This window comes from Melanotaenia boesemani, chromosome 8 (assembly GCF_017639745.1).
Source record: "Melanotaenia boesemani isolate fMelBoe1 chromosome 8, fMelBoe1.pri, whole genome shotgun sequence".
NCBI classification, from domain to species: Eukaryota; Metazoa; Chordata; class Actinopteri; order Atheriniformes; family Melanotaeniidae; genus Melanotaenia; species Melanotaenia boesemani.
In genome coordinates, this window is record NC_055689.1 from 11,288,148 (window position 1) to 11,304,158 (window position 16,011).

The window sequence follows — 16,011 nt, forward strand, 5'->3', positions numbered from 1 at the left end:
AACTAGGTCAGAGTCAAGATCTGCGGTTGTTGGAATAATCTCTGTCTGCCACTCGAGTGTTATCTGGACTCACAAATGAACTGAGAGAGAAAAATATATATTTTGATTTTTTAACAACATAGCAGGAACGAGCCTGTTTGCTTATAAAGAGGGAAAGAAGGGAGGAAAGAGGCTGCGTTAAGCACTTGTGCACTTTTTCACACACACATACACACCAACCCTTCCCTGTTGGGTGTAGAGGAGAATCAATATGTCTTTGAATGAGGGTCAGAAGGGTTGTCTGCCTAGGGAGAGCTGACAGATTTGCTCTCTTTTGCTCTGCTAAGCCCCTGCCTGCTTCTAACACCCCATAACACACACACATACACACATATCCACATGTATACAGATGGTGATACACTCAGACATAAAGAAGAAGAGAAACGCATGCACAAACGTAAACATAGAGGGCAAAATTCCGAGCATTTTTGCCGCAGGGATGTGATATTAGGCACTGCACATCGAAATGAACCCTGCTGCGTATCCTACTGTGTGTGTACAAGTTTACTGTATGTATGTGTGTGTAAGATACAGAGAGAAAGAGAAGGATGGAGGAGCCTAAGTTTGGACAACAAAATACAATCTGCAACATCGTTGGCAAGCCTTGTACCTCAGGGTAGCACAAACAATCACACAGAAAGAAACAAAGAAATATTGCAACTCATTAGGATCTAAACAGAGACAAGAAAAACAAACCATGTAACGCCGGAAGCATATGATGAAAAAAGTTAATCACAGAGGGGTTAGTGTGAATAGTTACAATCTGAAAAACTGGTCTGTTGCAGCTGTAGTTATACATATTATAGTGTAACTATAGGGAAATATGGAATAATGAGTGGACACGGGTCAGAAGAGTAGAAGAGAGGAGTCAGAAGCCACATGGCAGAGTCCTCTCTACAACAACAACATCCGGCCTATTTTCACAGGAAATGTGTGATTGGTGAATTTGTTCTCATGTCCCACTATGGCCATCACAAAGAAATAAAAAAAACTTACTTTCAAAATTTCGAGTCATAACCAGCTGCATCAGAATAATATATTTTAAAAAGTCCAAAGTATTTTAAAGAATAATGAGTCAGGTGTGGCTTGAATTCAGTTCTTTGGCATTAAAATATACGACTTTAAAAGAAGCTACAGTTGTGTTTTGACAGCACACGCAACACTACAAATAGATAATAATCTATAGACACTTATGATAACTCACGAATGACACCTAAAGGAAATTATTACAAATCTGATTAAACCCCCCAAGGTGATCTGAAACTGATTATATGATGTGGATTTAAGTGACTGCAGCGACTTAAAGAGGCAGAGAATGATTAGAAATGCACTAAAACAAACCTTCCGAACAAGTAAAATCATGATATTTCTCCTCCTTGTTGGTGATGCGTTACCTTTTTCCAGCTGTGTGTCTCAATCACCAGCCATCTACACACAATCAAAACAGATGTGTGGATTCAAGCAGAAGAACAGATGCATGCGTACGTTTGATAAATGTGGCAAATGTGTCTACGTGCGTCTCCGTCCTGCGTGGTTAACATACTAGAGCTGCAATTAGTAATCACTCATGGAGCTAATGACATCAATCAATGAGCTTTTAAAACCAGCCATTTGATAATTACAACCATCAATGGTCACCATGAATTCATTATAGCACAATCTGCAGCAGCACCATCATCCCTCTGGATCCTTTCATCGTGTCTCAGTCTGTTCCTAAGATTCTATCTCCTTTAAAATAAAAATACATTTTATTAAATGTCTTCAGACAGTTTAAATGCCTTTAGATTTAATACATAGTTTCTACACGTTTTCCAATTTGAAATTGTAAGTTTTCCAGAATTAAATTTTCCTGTTTTTTCTTTTTATCCAGCTGCAAAATTAAAATAGTGGGCAACACAAAGAATCAACGCCATCTTTGACGAAAGAGGGAAAAAAAAATATTTGGTGCATGCATGTAAAAAACAAGCACTCAACTTGTTTAATCAATACAGTTTTAGACATTTGTACTTTGATTTCTTGTGTGATTTCCTGTGTGAGCATCCTGTTAACTCCTGGACAACAACCTATACTCGCTAAATAGGCTGTGTTTCAATGACATTAAAAAGTAGAATCAAATAAACACGGGGGTATTAGAGCCAATCCAGCTTACTGTTGAATCATTAAGAGAGGGAGGATGTCAGGAAAAAAGTAATTCAAAACTAAAACAAGAGGAGTCAAAGGTTATTCTTATTTTGTTTACTTCCTGCTTTCATTGTCCCATTTCAGATTTATTCTGTGGTCACAGACGTCCTTTTGCTTAACAGCTGTGACCACTGACTGTGTAAATTTTTAGGTGTTCAATCTGTTTGTGGTGTGAAACCAAAATTTTGATTTCAGAAACTTTGAGTAAACTTAACTAAAATTTTAACTGCAAAGTCGTAACTTGAATATAAAAGGACGCATTTAAAGAACCATGTTATATCTCGATTTTAGTAATGTTGTGTTGATGTGTTAAACAGATATAATCTTTCTTTTCCACCAGTAAAACAAAGACCACTAAACATTAAAGAATAGCATGTGTCCACAGAATCATAAGATCATTCAAATAAGCTGTTGCATCAAATAACTGATTGATTTTGTAACCTTGACCCTAAATTCAGTTTCACTGAGTGAAAATGAAGTGTCCAGCTGACAACTCAAGGATGTGAATATGAGCTAACCTGCACATCATATTGCTGCACAAGTGTGTATGTATATGCCTGGTAATGTGCGTGAATTTGTATACATATGCTCATCAGTGTGTGCGCATGTGGCACGGATGCACAATTACCAGGCAGGCACGAATCGATAGGTGCCTGCTGACAGATGGATTAGCACAGTAAACAGATGATACACACACCGCTAAATTATTCATCTGCTGAACAGTGGGCTGGGTTTCCACACACACCCAGTGACGGGGGAGATGAGCAAAGAAGGGGGGGCAGAGATAAAGAGAAGGGAGGAAAAGGGGTGTGTATAAGGAGGATGAGGGAAGAGGGAAGTTGGGTGTGTGTTTAAACACAGATTCACTAAAAATGTGTTTTTTTTTAGTTGAAAATTTACTGTGCAAGCTCACAGTAAATGTTCAAGTAAAGAAAGCAGTGAAGTGTTCCTCAGGTCTTCTCAGAGACTCTGACACGACACACCCGAGCACAAACAGTCTCCCTCTAATGCCTTCTGGATATGCAGAGGCACCGTGGGGTCAATGTGAAGTGTCTTGCGAGGTGTTTGAGACAACAAACACACATGTGTGCAAACATCGATACACTCATCCTTTCTATATCCGCATCTTTCTCTGAAGTGGAGGAAAATCCGTGACCATTGACTGTTTATGCCTTTAACAAAGTCTGCAGCACGGGCAGTACTGTGGATAAACCTGATCATGCCACAGGACAGATATGCACCATTATGTCCACTGCCCAAGCATCTTTATCACGGATAAGCAGGGAATTTTTCACTAAACAAATGTCATTTAAAAAAATGCTCCCAGATGGGATTTTTTTTTAGTTGAAGCACTCTAGAAGACTCCATGAAGTTACTATTAAATGTTAGATGAAAATTTGATAAAAGTGGCAACACATTCTGAAGGAATGATGCTGAAAAAACAGCTATGAAACCCTTAAGTCTGCAGATAGAGTGCGTTTCCAGTATCGAATAGTATAGATTCAGGTGGATGCAAATCATATGAGGATGCACACACATACATCTACACACACTCTAGCATGCATATAAAACACCCATTATTGATTTGTTTCACCTTTCCAAGGGACTTGAGAGGCTTTTCTTTTTTTTGCAGCAGATGCTAAGCTTTGCCCCCATGGGTGGGCTGCAGCTTTTAAAACTGAGAGGGTGATGACAACTTATAGGTTACTGAAGCTAACTGGCCACGTCATTCAACACAGCAAAAGAAATTACTGAAAAAAATGTTCTGTCACGTTGAAGGATATTTTTTTGTTTAACTTCAAAAATCTCCAGGTGCAAAGTAAGTATTAAAGAAAAAAAAGGGTTCATGTGCCAGATAACGGGTCGGATCAGTGGCAGTGTGTTCGGTAGAGTTAGCAATCCCAGACCCACATCACCGCCTTCTCACGCAAACACACTAACTGTTTGTTCGCATCATGGCCGCCATCAACAGGATCCAATCAGATTTGATGAATAATTCAATATTAAAGAGGCTGTGACCAAGACAGAAGTGGGGGGGGGGGGGAGATGGGTGGGGTGAGGGGGGATCCTATGCCAAGCAAGTGGGCTTTTCTGGAAACAGGCTGGCTGTTTGTGTGTGTGAAAGTGAGAGCAATGGAAGCAGGGGGGGCTGTCACACTAGACTGCATCCACAAACTGGCTGCAGATTAGATTACTGAGGAGAGGAAAAGGAGAGGAGAGAAGGGGGCGAAGTGGGAGCGGGGGGTAAAGGACAGAATGGCAAAGAATCTTTTAACACATCTGCATTAGGAGGTATCTGAATCCTGGGAGCTCCTATGTAACAAATAGAGAGAACCATCCAACTTCATTCATGAATAATTACAGTACCTCTTTTTAGGCTTTACTGAGTAGACTACAACTGTTTCAGTTGTTATGTCTTGAAGCTCATTGCACTTTCACCCAATTCTGAAAACACCGAAAGTGTATTTTTAATGCTCAAAAATCAATGAGTTTTTAAAGTAATGCTGCAACTTGATGGAAAAGTTCAGCCAAGCAACAAAATTTGAAAGACAGCAAACTGTGGAGTTGAGTTCAGGGCTAAGGCATGCTACGACCTTGTGAGAGCCTCTGTGTGTGTATGTGTACACATATTAAAAAGCTAAATGTGTGTTGTGTTGCCAGGTGTGCTGCAGTTGTATGAGGCTCAGTGGAGTTTTAACACAGGGTTTTTATTGGCCGAAGCTGACATCACCAGGGGAACAAAGTGGAATTCCGGAACTTGGGATGTTATGAACCTAAGTGTGTATGTGCGTGTGTGCAGGAAAAGCCAAACTTTCATCTCAAACCAACCTTCCGTCAAAGTGACATCCTGGCAGGTTTCTAGAAAATTCCTCAAATGAGTAAAACAGGGTTATGAACAAGTCAGTATGTCAGCCTTAACAGGTGAGTTAGCTGAGATGAAACGACTCAAGGCTGGAAAGTACTTTGCCAAGTGCTGCAAAAGGAATTCTCTCATCTTATCCTCTCTCCCTCATCTGTCTTACACCATTTCCAGTGGCTCATTTGTGTATCCATCTCCTCGATGCACACACACACACACAAACACACACACACACACACAAAACATCCTGCGATTTATGTCCAAATGGTGCGGCTGGGCCAACAAAAGGCTCAACAGGAAGCGACTAATCCTTGATCTGTGCAGCGTTGCAAGAATGACCGCAAGACTCACACCAAGTGACACACACACACACACACACACACACACACACACACACACGCGCGCACACACAATTGCTGCTTGATTCCACCAAAAGAAAAAGAGGAGATTACCCAAAGAAATATTTCATTTCCATTTTGTCAGCTTTGATACATAACAATTTAACAGGTTTTTGAAAAGTCAGTTCAATAAACACCAAAACGCTGTCATTGTCCAGCATGAGGACAGTATGGATCAGATGCACAGTGGCAGGTATTGACATAAAAATCACATGCTTCTCACCCTGGGGGGGGGGGGGGACTGCCAGAAGGAAGGGCAGAAGTGCACACACTTGGGAGGGGTAAACAAAGCCACCACAAACAGGACAGTCTCCAATACTCATGTTGCCTGTGTGTGTGTACGACTGTGTGTGTGGCACATGGTGGAGACTGACAGGGAGGCAACATGAGAGGGACAAGCCTTTTAACATCTGGCTAAGCACTGACAGGAAGACACACACACACACACTGGGGAGCAGGCAGGCGAGTCCCAGTCCTAATTATTAGAACACTCTTACTTAACTTAACCCTGCCACTAGACCGTGACAGGCAGAGATGGAGGAGGGGGCAGAGATGGAGCGAGGAGGGGGGGGCAGAATTTTGTGAGGACAAGGAGAGGGATGAGCATTTCTGTCTCCTTGACTGTTTTTTAACTCTGTGCATGCCACAGAACGGAGATAAAGGAATAGAAAGGGCTGTCGTGCCATTGGGTTTTTAAAAGCAGTTATTGTGGGTTAAATGAATCACAATAACTATCTATCACCATATCAATAATTGTTATAAGACCAACTCATCTTTGTCTCTTTAGATTTTTTGTTTCCTTTTGAATCGCACTAAAAACAACCCATTTGCTCTCATAGCAACATCTAAATAATGGCAGCTTTAACAGTAGAGGCTAAATTGGTTAATGCATAAACAAAAAGAGCTTGCTTGACTGACAGGTGGAGTGTGGGAAGTGTGGTGCAGAAACTCCACAGAAATGACCCCCTAGAGCTAAAGATGGATAGCGAAGAAAAAGAGAAATCTCAACAAAATCTGTTTGTCCTCCATCAACATCAGGATCACTACCATGCATTTTCTATTTGTGAGAACTTCTTTCTTTTTTTCTTTTTTTTTCTTTTTATTTTTACTATGGTTTATTTTTCTTTACTGTGATTCTTTTTTCTCTTTTTTAGCAGCACAGTTTGCGCGACTCGACCCCAGAAAAAAACAACATGCATGACATTTGCTCTGTTTAAGAAGAGAAGAAAGGAAAGGAGCAGAATGAAAAGATGGCCTCTCGCTGTGTGTTTTAACAGCTGTGTGTGATACACTTAGTTGAAAGTTCAAACTGTTCTATGTCACTGGGAATACAAAATGAAATCCATAATGATTTAAGATGGGAAGTCGCGTTTTGAGCTCTAATTTCTAAAACGATGATTAAACCTCAAGCTTGTGATGAGCAGCTGAGGATGTTATCACTGCCTACCTGTCCACAGAGTGGCTTCAAACGTTTTCTCTGCTTTTAGTTAAATCAGGCAGATGGGATCTGCATTTCAGCTCAACATCTCATCATCCTCCCGCTATCCCCCATCCTTCCTTCCCACAAACATTTTTTTCCAGCTTTTATCTGAACTTCTCCATCCCTCTCTCTGTGCTCCAAGAATTTGTGCTTTCTTTCTTATCCTGCCAACACATTTCTGTTTCCTCTCTCAGCTGTACATTTGCCTTCTAAGTTACATTTTGGATACTTTTTTTTATTATTAATTATTATTCTTTTTATATGGCAAATGTGTGAGTGTGTACAAGCAGACCAGTGTCAGAAGAAAATGTGTAACAGATGTGTTTATTCATGTCACAACTGACCATGTAGAAATTGTCAACAACCCTTTGCTTTGCTTGTTGTTTTGTATACAACAGCATTCATGATGTGAACCTAAAACACTTAACTTTTTAAGACCTGAGGTCTCCCAGTTAGGGACTTTGAGAACAGATGGTGCCAAACTGTGGAAAACTGGATGATTGTGAGACCTCGCCTGCACTGTGTGAACTAATACCTCTGTACCTCTGTTCTGCTTCATTTTATCAGAGTTTACCTTCGCAGAGATGATGTTCACATATTGTACTATTATTTGAAAGAAGTTTAGAGCTACAGATGCCTCATTCCAAAGAGATAGTTTGATTTTTTTTAGGCAAGCCTAAATTTTTTTTCTTTGCTATGTGCCATTTTTATTTATTCTTCACCAGTAACACATTTACATCTGGACAAATCTCACAAGTGTTCCCTTTACTGTGACTCAAAATCAAATCTACATACAGGTTGCAGAGATAAAGTAATCTCGTTATGGGTATGCAATTTTCAAGCAGAGGCCTAAAAAATAGGCACATTAGCCAAACCATGTGATTTTTTTTTTCATTCCTAATCCTTACTGTTTATCAATCATTTTAAACTGTGCCCTTGGTTTAACAAAAAAGCCTAAAATCTATTTTTTGTACCTCTTTAGAAGAGTTTTTGAATGTGTTATAGTTGTGAAATATAACTTTAATTACAGCTTTGTGAAATGCAAAATGTGAGCAGTTTGCTGAGGAAATTCAAGGCTTGTAACAGTTTTGTTCTATTGGACCAGCCTATCTACCTCGCATGGTGAGTTGAGATTGTGTTGGACAGATAAATTGAAAGTTTTAAAACAATATAGAGAAAAAGAAAATGCCTGGGTTCAGCATTCAAGGGCAGGTTCAGTGTAAATCCGGCAGCCTTGTATACATAAGAGCAAATAGGATGCAAACAAACAGAATACAGCTGTCCCACTCTTAGAACGGGAGACGTGCATCCATAGAAAATGAGACAGAGTGAGGAAGTGAGAGAAGATTGGGAAAAGAGGAGGAGATACGAGAGAGAAAAAGAGACAGAAAAGATGTAAAAGAAAACAAAGTCGATGGATCGTGCTGATGCTGGGGAACAAACACACTCAGACCTTCACATTGACACGTCATCCGACTCCATCAAATCCCCTCAACAAACAAACAAGTGCCCTGCAAGGCTCCAGTGTTTCGTTTGTCAACATTCCCATTTATTCCAATCACACTTCATCCCATAATTCCACTCTCTCCTTTCCTTCCCTTTTATACACACAAAAACGCTCTTCTGCTTTGAATTCCTCTGCTGTTGAGATAAAAACCTGGCAATGTGAATACAGTGAATGGTAATAGCTTCTACAATAATATGACACGCACCATCCTCTTAAGGCATGATGGGGCCTTTATGTGCAGGTTTAGCGGCTGACAGGTTAGCGGGTTTAGTTAACAGCCGACGTGCCTGCTGGTTCAGTGGAGGGATTTAGGAAGGCTTAGCATTGAGAAGACCACTGTTGCCTAGAGTGGCAACGAACTCAACAGAATTTCATGCAAGGAGGTGGGGATTGCAGGGCTTTTGAGTTGCTTAATGTTTTTTTTTTTTTATCTTTTTTTTTAAAGAAAGTCAGCAGGGATCACTTTTGCACCTATAAACTTGCGTGGCAGTGACAGCTTTCTAATGAGATCATTTTAATTAAAATCCTTTTACCACTGACTCATTTTTTAATAGCATGTGAAGTGGAGTTGAAAGACGGATGCTGGTATATTCCAAAACAGGTGTGTACACAAACAAAGAGGAAACTTTCAATCAGTTTTGAGCTAAACTAAATAATTTTGGTGGAAGTTTTGGTCCTTCATTGTTGCAGCAAGATGTCTTTTAAAAGACTGTGGTGGAGACAGGACTTTGTTAGGTCGCAAGGACCAGGGCGAGTGACTCAAAGAAGCTGAACAAACCGATGAAGAGGCCTCTGTAATGATCCAGGAACTGCTCTGAAACCCCTGGAGTCTGCTACAATAAGGACCAAAGAAGGTCATTGCTTTTCACAGTGGGTATTTATGTATTTTTGTCCTTCTTCTTTTCTTCTCTTCTTTTCATTTCTTTCATTACATCCTTTGGGGCACATGTGATTAATTTGTAAGGGAGCAAAATAGCAGCATTTTATTGGCAACTATAAATTAAATCCATGGATTGCAAATAACATCAGCTCAGATAAGACAGAGAATTAATGGCACACAAGGATTCAAAGTTCCCTGATATCTACAGCGTCACTGCTGCACTACAATGTCATTGTGAGCTCAGACACAAGGATTTATTAAATATTTAAGTCTTCTCCAGATGCCAAGCTATTCTGAATTAAAATAGTTAAACTCTGCCAATTAAACTTGACATTTAAACTAATCATATTCATGCCTAAATATATTTTTCTAAGAATCTAGCTTAACTCAATAATTTACTTCCACTGTCTGTAATGACTCTGTATGATCTCAAGCATAATAAATCTCTTCCAAGTGTACAATTCAAAAACAAGCTCTTTTGTGAAGCAGCCTGAAAGCTGCTAGTTAGCTAATATGTGTGGGTGTGTGTGTGTGTGTATGTGAATCAGCAAGAGCACTGTTCTCATGGGACTGTACCAAAGAGTTGTTTGTTCTTTATGCCTCCCCTGGATAGCCAAACCCAGTGAAGGAGAACCCATAATTCTTTGCTGTAAGCAGTGCCTCTGCACATCCAATTGCGTTAGAAGCCTACAGCAGAGGTGGAAGCTACTTGTGCCAAGATTTAACCTGATTAGATACAGATTCAACTGTTCCAAAAGACAGCACAGAAACCCTGTACCCAGCTTCCTTTCTGTTTTTAGACTTGGTATTATAGCACTATGATACTCCAGTAATAATCACTCCTCATTCAGTGAACACAATTCTTTTAAGCAAGGCACTGTGCTATCTGTGTCTCAGTGCTGCAACTGACACTATAATACCAAGACAAGACATTAAATGTGTAATATAAATGATGTAGCAGAGTTGAATTTTCTCCTTATTTCTTTTTCCAGTTTTTTTTTATTTATTTTTTACCTTGCTCATACCGTTTGATATCTTTCTCTTTCTTCTTCCCCTCAACCCTAACCTACACACACACACACACACACACACACACTGCCAACCAGTGCAGTATCATTTTCCCAGTTTCCTTCACTACATTCCCTTCCCTCATCCCTCTCTTTCTCGCCCTCGCCGCCTCTCCTGCATTGGTCTTTTTATCGGATCAGTCTCAGGTCGTCGCCTCTGTCTTTCATGTATTCCATCAAGGATGGATCACTCAAATACTCATCACTCACGCATACACACACACAAACCCAAAGAAGCAAGAAAATATAAAAGAAGAAGAGTGACATATAAACAAAGGAAAAGACGGACATAGTACATTAAATTTAAGTGAAAATAATCATACTGACTAAGAACTGAGCTAATTAAAAATACTGTTAAAGAAAGACTAAAGAAAGAGTAAATTATATACTATACACATGCATCTCTGTCTGCCTCTCTCCTAATTAGTCTCCAAGATCCGATGCAGCTTGTTGACATGTGTAGGAGATGTCAGTGGTCATGCTAAAAAGCTGTTTGTGTGTCTGGTAGAGTGTTTGTGTATTTGTGCTTTGAGCTTTTACAACCCCTCTCCCACCATCCTTTTATTACACATACACACAAACATGGCCTGCCAAGCTTTTTGGGTATGTGGGTAAATCTTTTGGCAACAGGGCTGCCAGCACAGAGCTATGATGAATGCTGATGGCAAAGAGCATGGCCAGTTTCAGAACCAGTCACTCACACACACATACACACACATGCACACTCACTCACTAATCAGATTCCCAGTGCGTGAGGGCCAAATGGCATCCTTCCACTGGTGAATGCTAATGTGACCAGTGGAGCTTGTGGGCTTGTGAAACAAGGATAGCAAGAGCCAGGAGAGATGATGACAAGAGAACATAGATGGGATTGTTTGCTGGTGTGTGTGATTCCAGTGTGCGAACATTTGCATTCTTTTACAAAGTGCATCAACTTACACTTTGTTTAGAAAATAAAAGTTAGATTTAGATTTGTTTTTGTCTGCTAACATTATGTGCCGTGCTGTGTCGTATTAATTTATAAAGATCTGTGGATATATTACAAAGTGTCACACTGCAAAATGTAAACAAAATTTATATTACTAACTCTGCCTTGAGTTTGGTCTAATTATCACAGATCATTTGTAGGAATATCTCTAAACAATGACTGCATAATGAAATTAATTTAACAATATAAGGAAAGTCTAGCATAAAGCATCATTAAGGTGCTGTTTCACCAGGAGAAAAGCTCCAATGCTAGTTATGAATGGATACCCATACTGGACATTCTACTGCTGGATCATCACCAACATCTGGTCAAAAATCTGGACTCATACATATTGCAAAAACCACACCAGCAAGGTATACCATCTTTGCCTGTGTAAGACGACATGACTCTCCCAGAGCAGAGGGGATTGCTAGTCTGTTTTCTGTATGTAACAGAGGAAACCTGAAGATTGTGTAGATAAAAAATTATATATTAAAAAAGGCAGTGTTTGTTTAATATCATATCACTATGGATCCCCCACTGTAGGAGTTTGTGTGCAGTTCGAGGATAAGGTGAGAACTTTGGTGTGGGAGTGGCATTAGCAATGCTTGGTTTGTTGGTTGTGAAAAAAAGATTAACTGGGTGTCATTTGAGAAAGGTGGTGGAGAGCACAGACTTTTGGAGCAATGACAAAGCACATTGCTCTAAATCCCCCATAATGTTCAGCTGGTTTGAGATCTGGTAACTGTTGTATACAATCCATATCAGTGTCATACTAATTAAACAGTTAAGTGACCCTTGTTGCTGTTTCCATTCAATTGATTGATATTAGTTGCAGTTTGCTTGGATGTGCAGTGGAATATGAAAATGAATAGCTACTTACAGCGCTCAATGCGGTCTTCAGGGCTGGAGGAAGTCTCTCGATCAGACAGGAGGCCTGACACAGCGAAGATTTTTTTACCGCTGTCTTCAACTGCCTTCAAAGCACTGCTGGGTGAGCCTCCTGGAGGAATTTGAGCACCACCAAAGTCATACTCTTTCCCCTCAGCATCAGAGTACCGCAGGTGGGGTGAAGCCTCTGCATCCAGGCAGCCTTTGAGACGCTTGGCTGGGGTGAAGGCAGACTGATACCCGCCTGGTGCACCGTCCCGGTCTTCTGGAGGTGAGGCAAAAGGCCTGAAGGCACCGACACCGCTGTGATTCAGCATGCTGATGGGCGAGCAGTCCAGGTTAGGAGGGGCAAACTGATGATGGAGGTGAAGGAGGGACGGAGGAAAGTCCCTGTTGGGGAATCCTGGTGGGACTGCACCCTGACGGTGGTACATTGATGCAAAAGTGTAAGAACCATTATTAAATGGCAAATGGACGTCTTTCTCAACAGAAACTGGGACACCAAATGGACGTGGCTGCTGGCATGGAATTGAAGCATCACGGGAAGCTTCAGCAGTTGAGGCCAGGACCATGAGGGCTGGGGAAGCCAGAGGATTAGGCAGATAGGAAGAGCTCTCCATCTTGAATGCTGCCCGGTGGAGGTCCATGTCTGGGTGGATGAAAGAGGTTGCAAGGATTTTAGAAGAAGGAGGAGATATTTCCTCCTCAGTGAGATTGGAAACAATGCCCAAGCCCCTTTGAACAGGTCTGAGGAGGAGCAGAAATTGGGTTGGTGATTTTAAGGATTTGGCTTTAGATGAAAGGTCTCAGAAAAGACCCCTTTCTAAGAAAGAAGAGTGTCTTTGAAGGAAAAGAAAGGTGTGAGCCAATGAAAGGTCAGGTTAGCTTGAATTCAGTTGAATATTCATCTAAATTCATATGAATAAAGTTCAGTTCAAATCATTCCATGCCAAGTAAGTGCCACTGGGTATCTTCAGTTGCTCATAGAAGTCCCAGTTTAGATTAGTCCTGATGGTTAATTACTATAAATGGTCTATATAATGTTTGCCCTCCCAGTTAATAAGGAGTAAAAACTTCCCTCGCCTGTGACTGTTGGAAGTGTTGCCGAAGCCGAATGGTCCAGGAAGGGTGGACATATGCAGGTCATCAAAGCTGGTTCCTCATCTTCAGGTGGTCTGCGGACAAACAGAGCACAATCATTAGATTAAGTTTCTAAGAACTCAACATTTTTAGGCTGTTCATGGGTAGTTCTTTATTCTTCATGTTGAACAAAATTTAGTAAAACAACTTTAAAATGTTTCCACCAGTAGTTTTAATGCATTTAGGGTCAAAGCATAACAGAAAACTACATATTATAGGGGCAACTTCTGTTCAAAATTTAACTGTGGTATATTGAAAGGTGTGAAAATTTTTTTTAAAAGACAAAGATTGATATTTTGCCCTCAGTCTGTGTGTGGTGTTAAGGAGAGGAGCTAAGTGGAATGTTTTCTGATGAAGGAACTGTTGGAAGTTTCGGACTTGAAGTCAAAGCCTTTGGGGCTTTTCTTCAGCAGAGATTGTTGTTGTAGCCTCAAATTCAAACCCTCTTGGGAAAAAAAACGTGTCCTCAAGTTGACACTGTTGATCAAATCCTGCAAATCCCTGCCCTTTGACTAAAAGCCAAGAACTATTTCAAACCCCAAACTTCTCTCGCTTTCCCTTCCTCTTTGAAAAAAAGTTCTCCAAACTGTTTCCACATCACATCTTTCCTGTCTGATCTTTACAGACCTCTATGTCTCATCCCTTTCCAAATGTCCCCTCCTTGTCCTCGATCTTCTTTATCAATCTCTTTCTCTTTTCTTCTCTCCATTCCCATCACCTCCTCTCATCTTCCTAGTGCTATCTGTTCTCCCTCATTCCTCCATCTCAGATCTCGGTCTAAGCCGCTTATTCCTACCATCTCCCAGGATATTATTGGACCAGAACCACTTGTCTTAAGATAAGGACACACATCCCCCACACCCACAGATCTGATAAAAGCCTGTGTAGCTCAATGTTCAGCTCAACAGCCGACTCGGTGGGGCGAACACACTCCACACTCTTGAAGGCTATGCTACTCTATCTCCCCATCTAACCACTTTTAATTCCCCAATTTTTACTATCTACTATCCTTTCTTTTTACATCTTTCCTGTCAATCTCTTCTCCTCTCATCCCTACATCTTTACCACCCTTCCCCACCTCTGCCTCCTCCTTCTCCCCTGGGTGATTCAGATGGGTGATATCATATCAGGCCTCTCCATCTGCCATCCACGAGTCAGAGGAAATCTGACTGAGTGAATAAATTAGCCGTACTTGACCTCACGACCCCCCCCCCCCCTCAGCATCCAAGGCAAGAGACTAGAATCTTCTCTCTCGGGGATTAGATTGTTGCAGGGTTTGGTGGGTTGAAGGAGCACATAGAGGCAGCCGATGAAATGCAAAATAACATTTCAGAGATTTTTATCCTCAAAGGGCAATTTGAAGGTGGCTGGCATGTTAAAGGTCCAATATGTTTGGATTTAAAGAAGGTAACGATGCAATGTCATACATATCTGAAAGTAGGATTTTGTGGCAGATAAGAAAAAAAATCTTTTTAAATGCGAATAGATTACCGTGTGTAATTTTATTCAGCTTTCCTAAATCTGATTAAACGATATGCAGTTTAATTATGTATCATAAGTACTATTTAAAAACAAACAAACAAAAAAAAAAATTTTCTTAATTGTAGACCAAGGCATACATACATACATACATACATACATATATACATACATACATACATACATACATAAACAAACAACAAATACAAACTAACACTATTAAGTAGTGGCCCGGCCAGCTCTAGACGAGCTTCAAAGCTGCGCTGACTACCAGTCAACATCAAAGGAGAAACTCCCTGAGAAATGAAGGGAGAAAATCTTTTATAGCTATCAGCTGTCCACAACACTCATTCAAATCAATTTCCAAACCTGATCTCAGCTTTGGCACGCTCCTCTACCTCCCACACAAAGACACACACCCACTCACTAAACAACAACTGTCCAGAGAAAGTCGAGAGGAGACGACCCAGACACACAGACACGGAGAGATGGGAAGACGTGAGATGTTTTACATTACCGCAAATGTACAGTGGACTCTTGTCTAGTGTTGAGAACAGCTTACGATAACACATCTCTGGTTTGGACGCATGCCACAGAGTCGCATTACGCACCTCTCCTCCTCTTCCACCACCATCTTTTTTTTTTTTTTTTTTTTTGCACCCTCATTCCTTCTATCCACAATCCATCCTGGAAACTGCACCTTTAAAGTAAAGCCATAAAAAAACAATTTTCTTGCATCTTCCCTCTATCCCTTTCTCTGCCCTCCTTTTTCTGTCTTTCTCTGTTGGCATCCACTGTTCATGCAGAATGTCAGATCACGTGCTGTCTTGTTTAACCTCTAAAAAAAAAATAGGAGGGTGTCTGAGGTGTTGATAGCAGGGTAATACACTGATAAGTACAGGGATATTCCAATTTTATTATCATTACCCAACGAGCTAAAGAGGGTGGCAAGTAAAGGGCCGCCAACATGAAGTAGCCAATCCAATAAGAGGGCAGAGGATATTTCCTTACAGGCCGCAACACAAGACGAGAGAAAATCAAAGTACAGGAGAGGAGGAGAGAGCAAGATTAGGAAAAGAAACAAAAGCTACAAGAAAGTAAGCAAACTAGGACAAATCAAAA

General features: G+C 40.7%; 1 protein-coding gene across 6 annotated transcripts in view; it reads right to left on the minus strand.

The window, feature by feature from the left end:
* The window catches only part of rnf220a (ring finger protein 220a), a 172,197-nt gene that overhangs the window by 145,567 nt on the left and 10,619 nt on the right, over positions 1-16,011 (minus strand). For all 6 annotated transcript variants that reach the window (XM_041992119.1, XM_041992117.1, XM_041992118.1 and 3 more), the window contains exons 2-3: positions 13,354-13,445; positions 12,263-12,919 (exon numbers count right to left, since the gene is read on the minus strand). In XM_041992119.1, coding sequence (XP_041848053.1) covers positions 12,263-12,919; positions 13,354-13,417 — 721 coding nt within the window. In that variant the 5' untranslated portion in view covers positions 13,418-13,445. The remainder of the gene's footprint in view (positions 1-12,262; positions 12,920-13,353; positions 13,446-16,011) is intronic.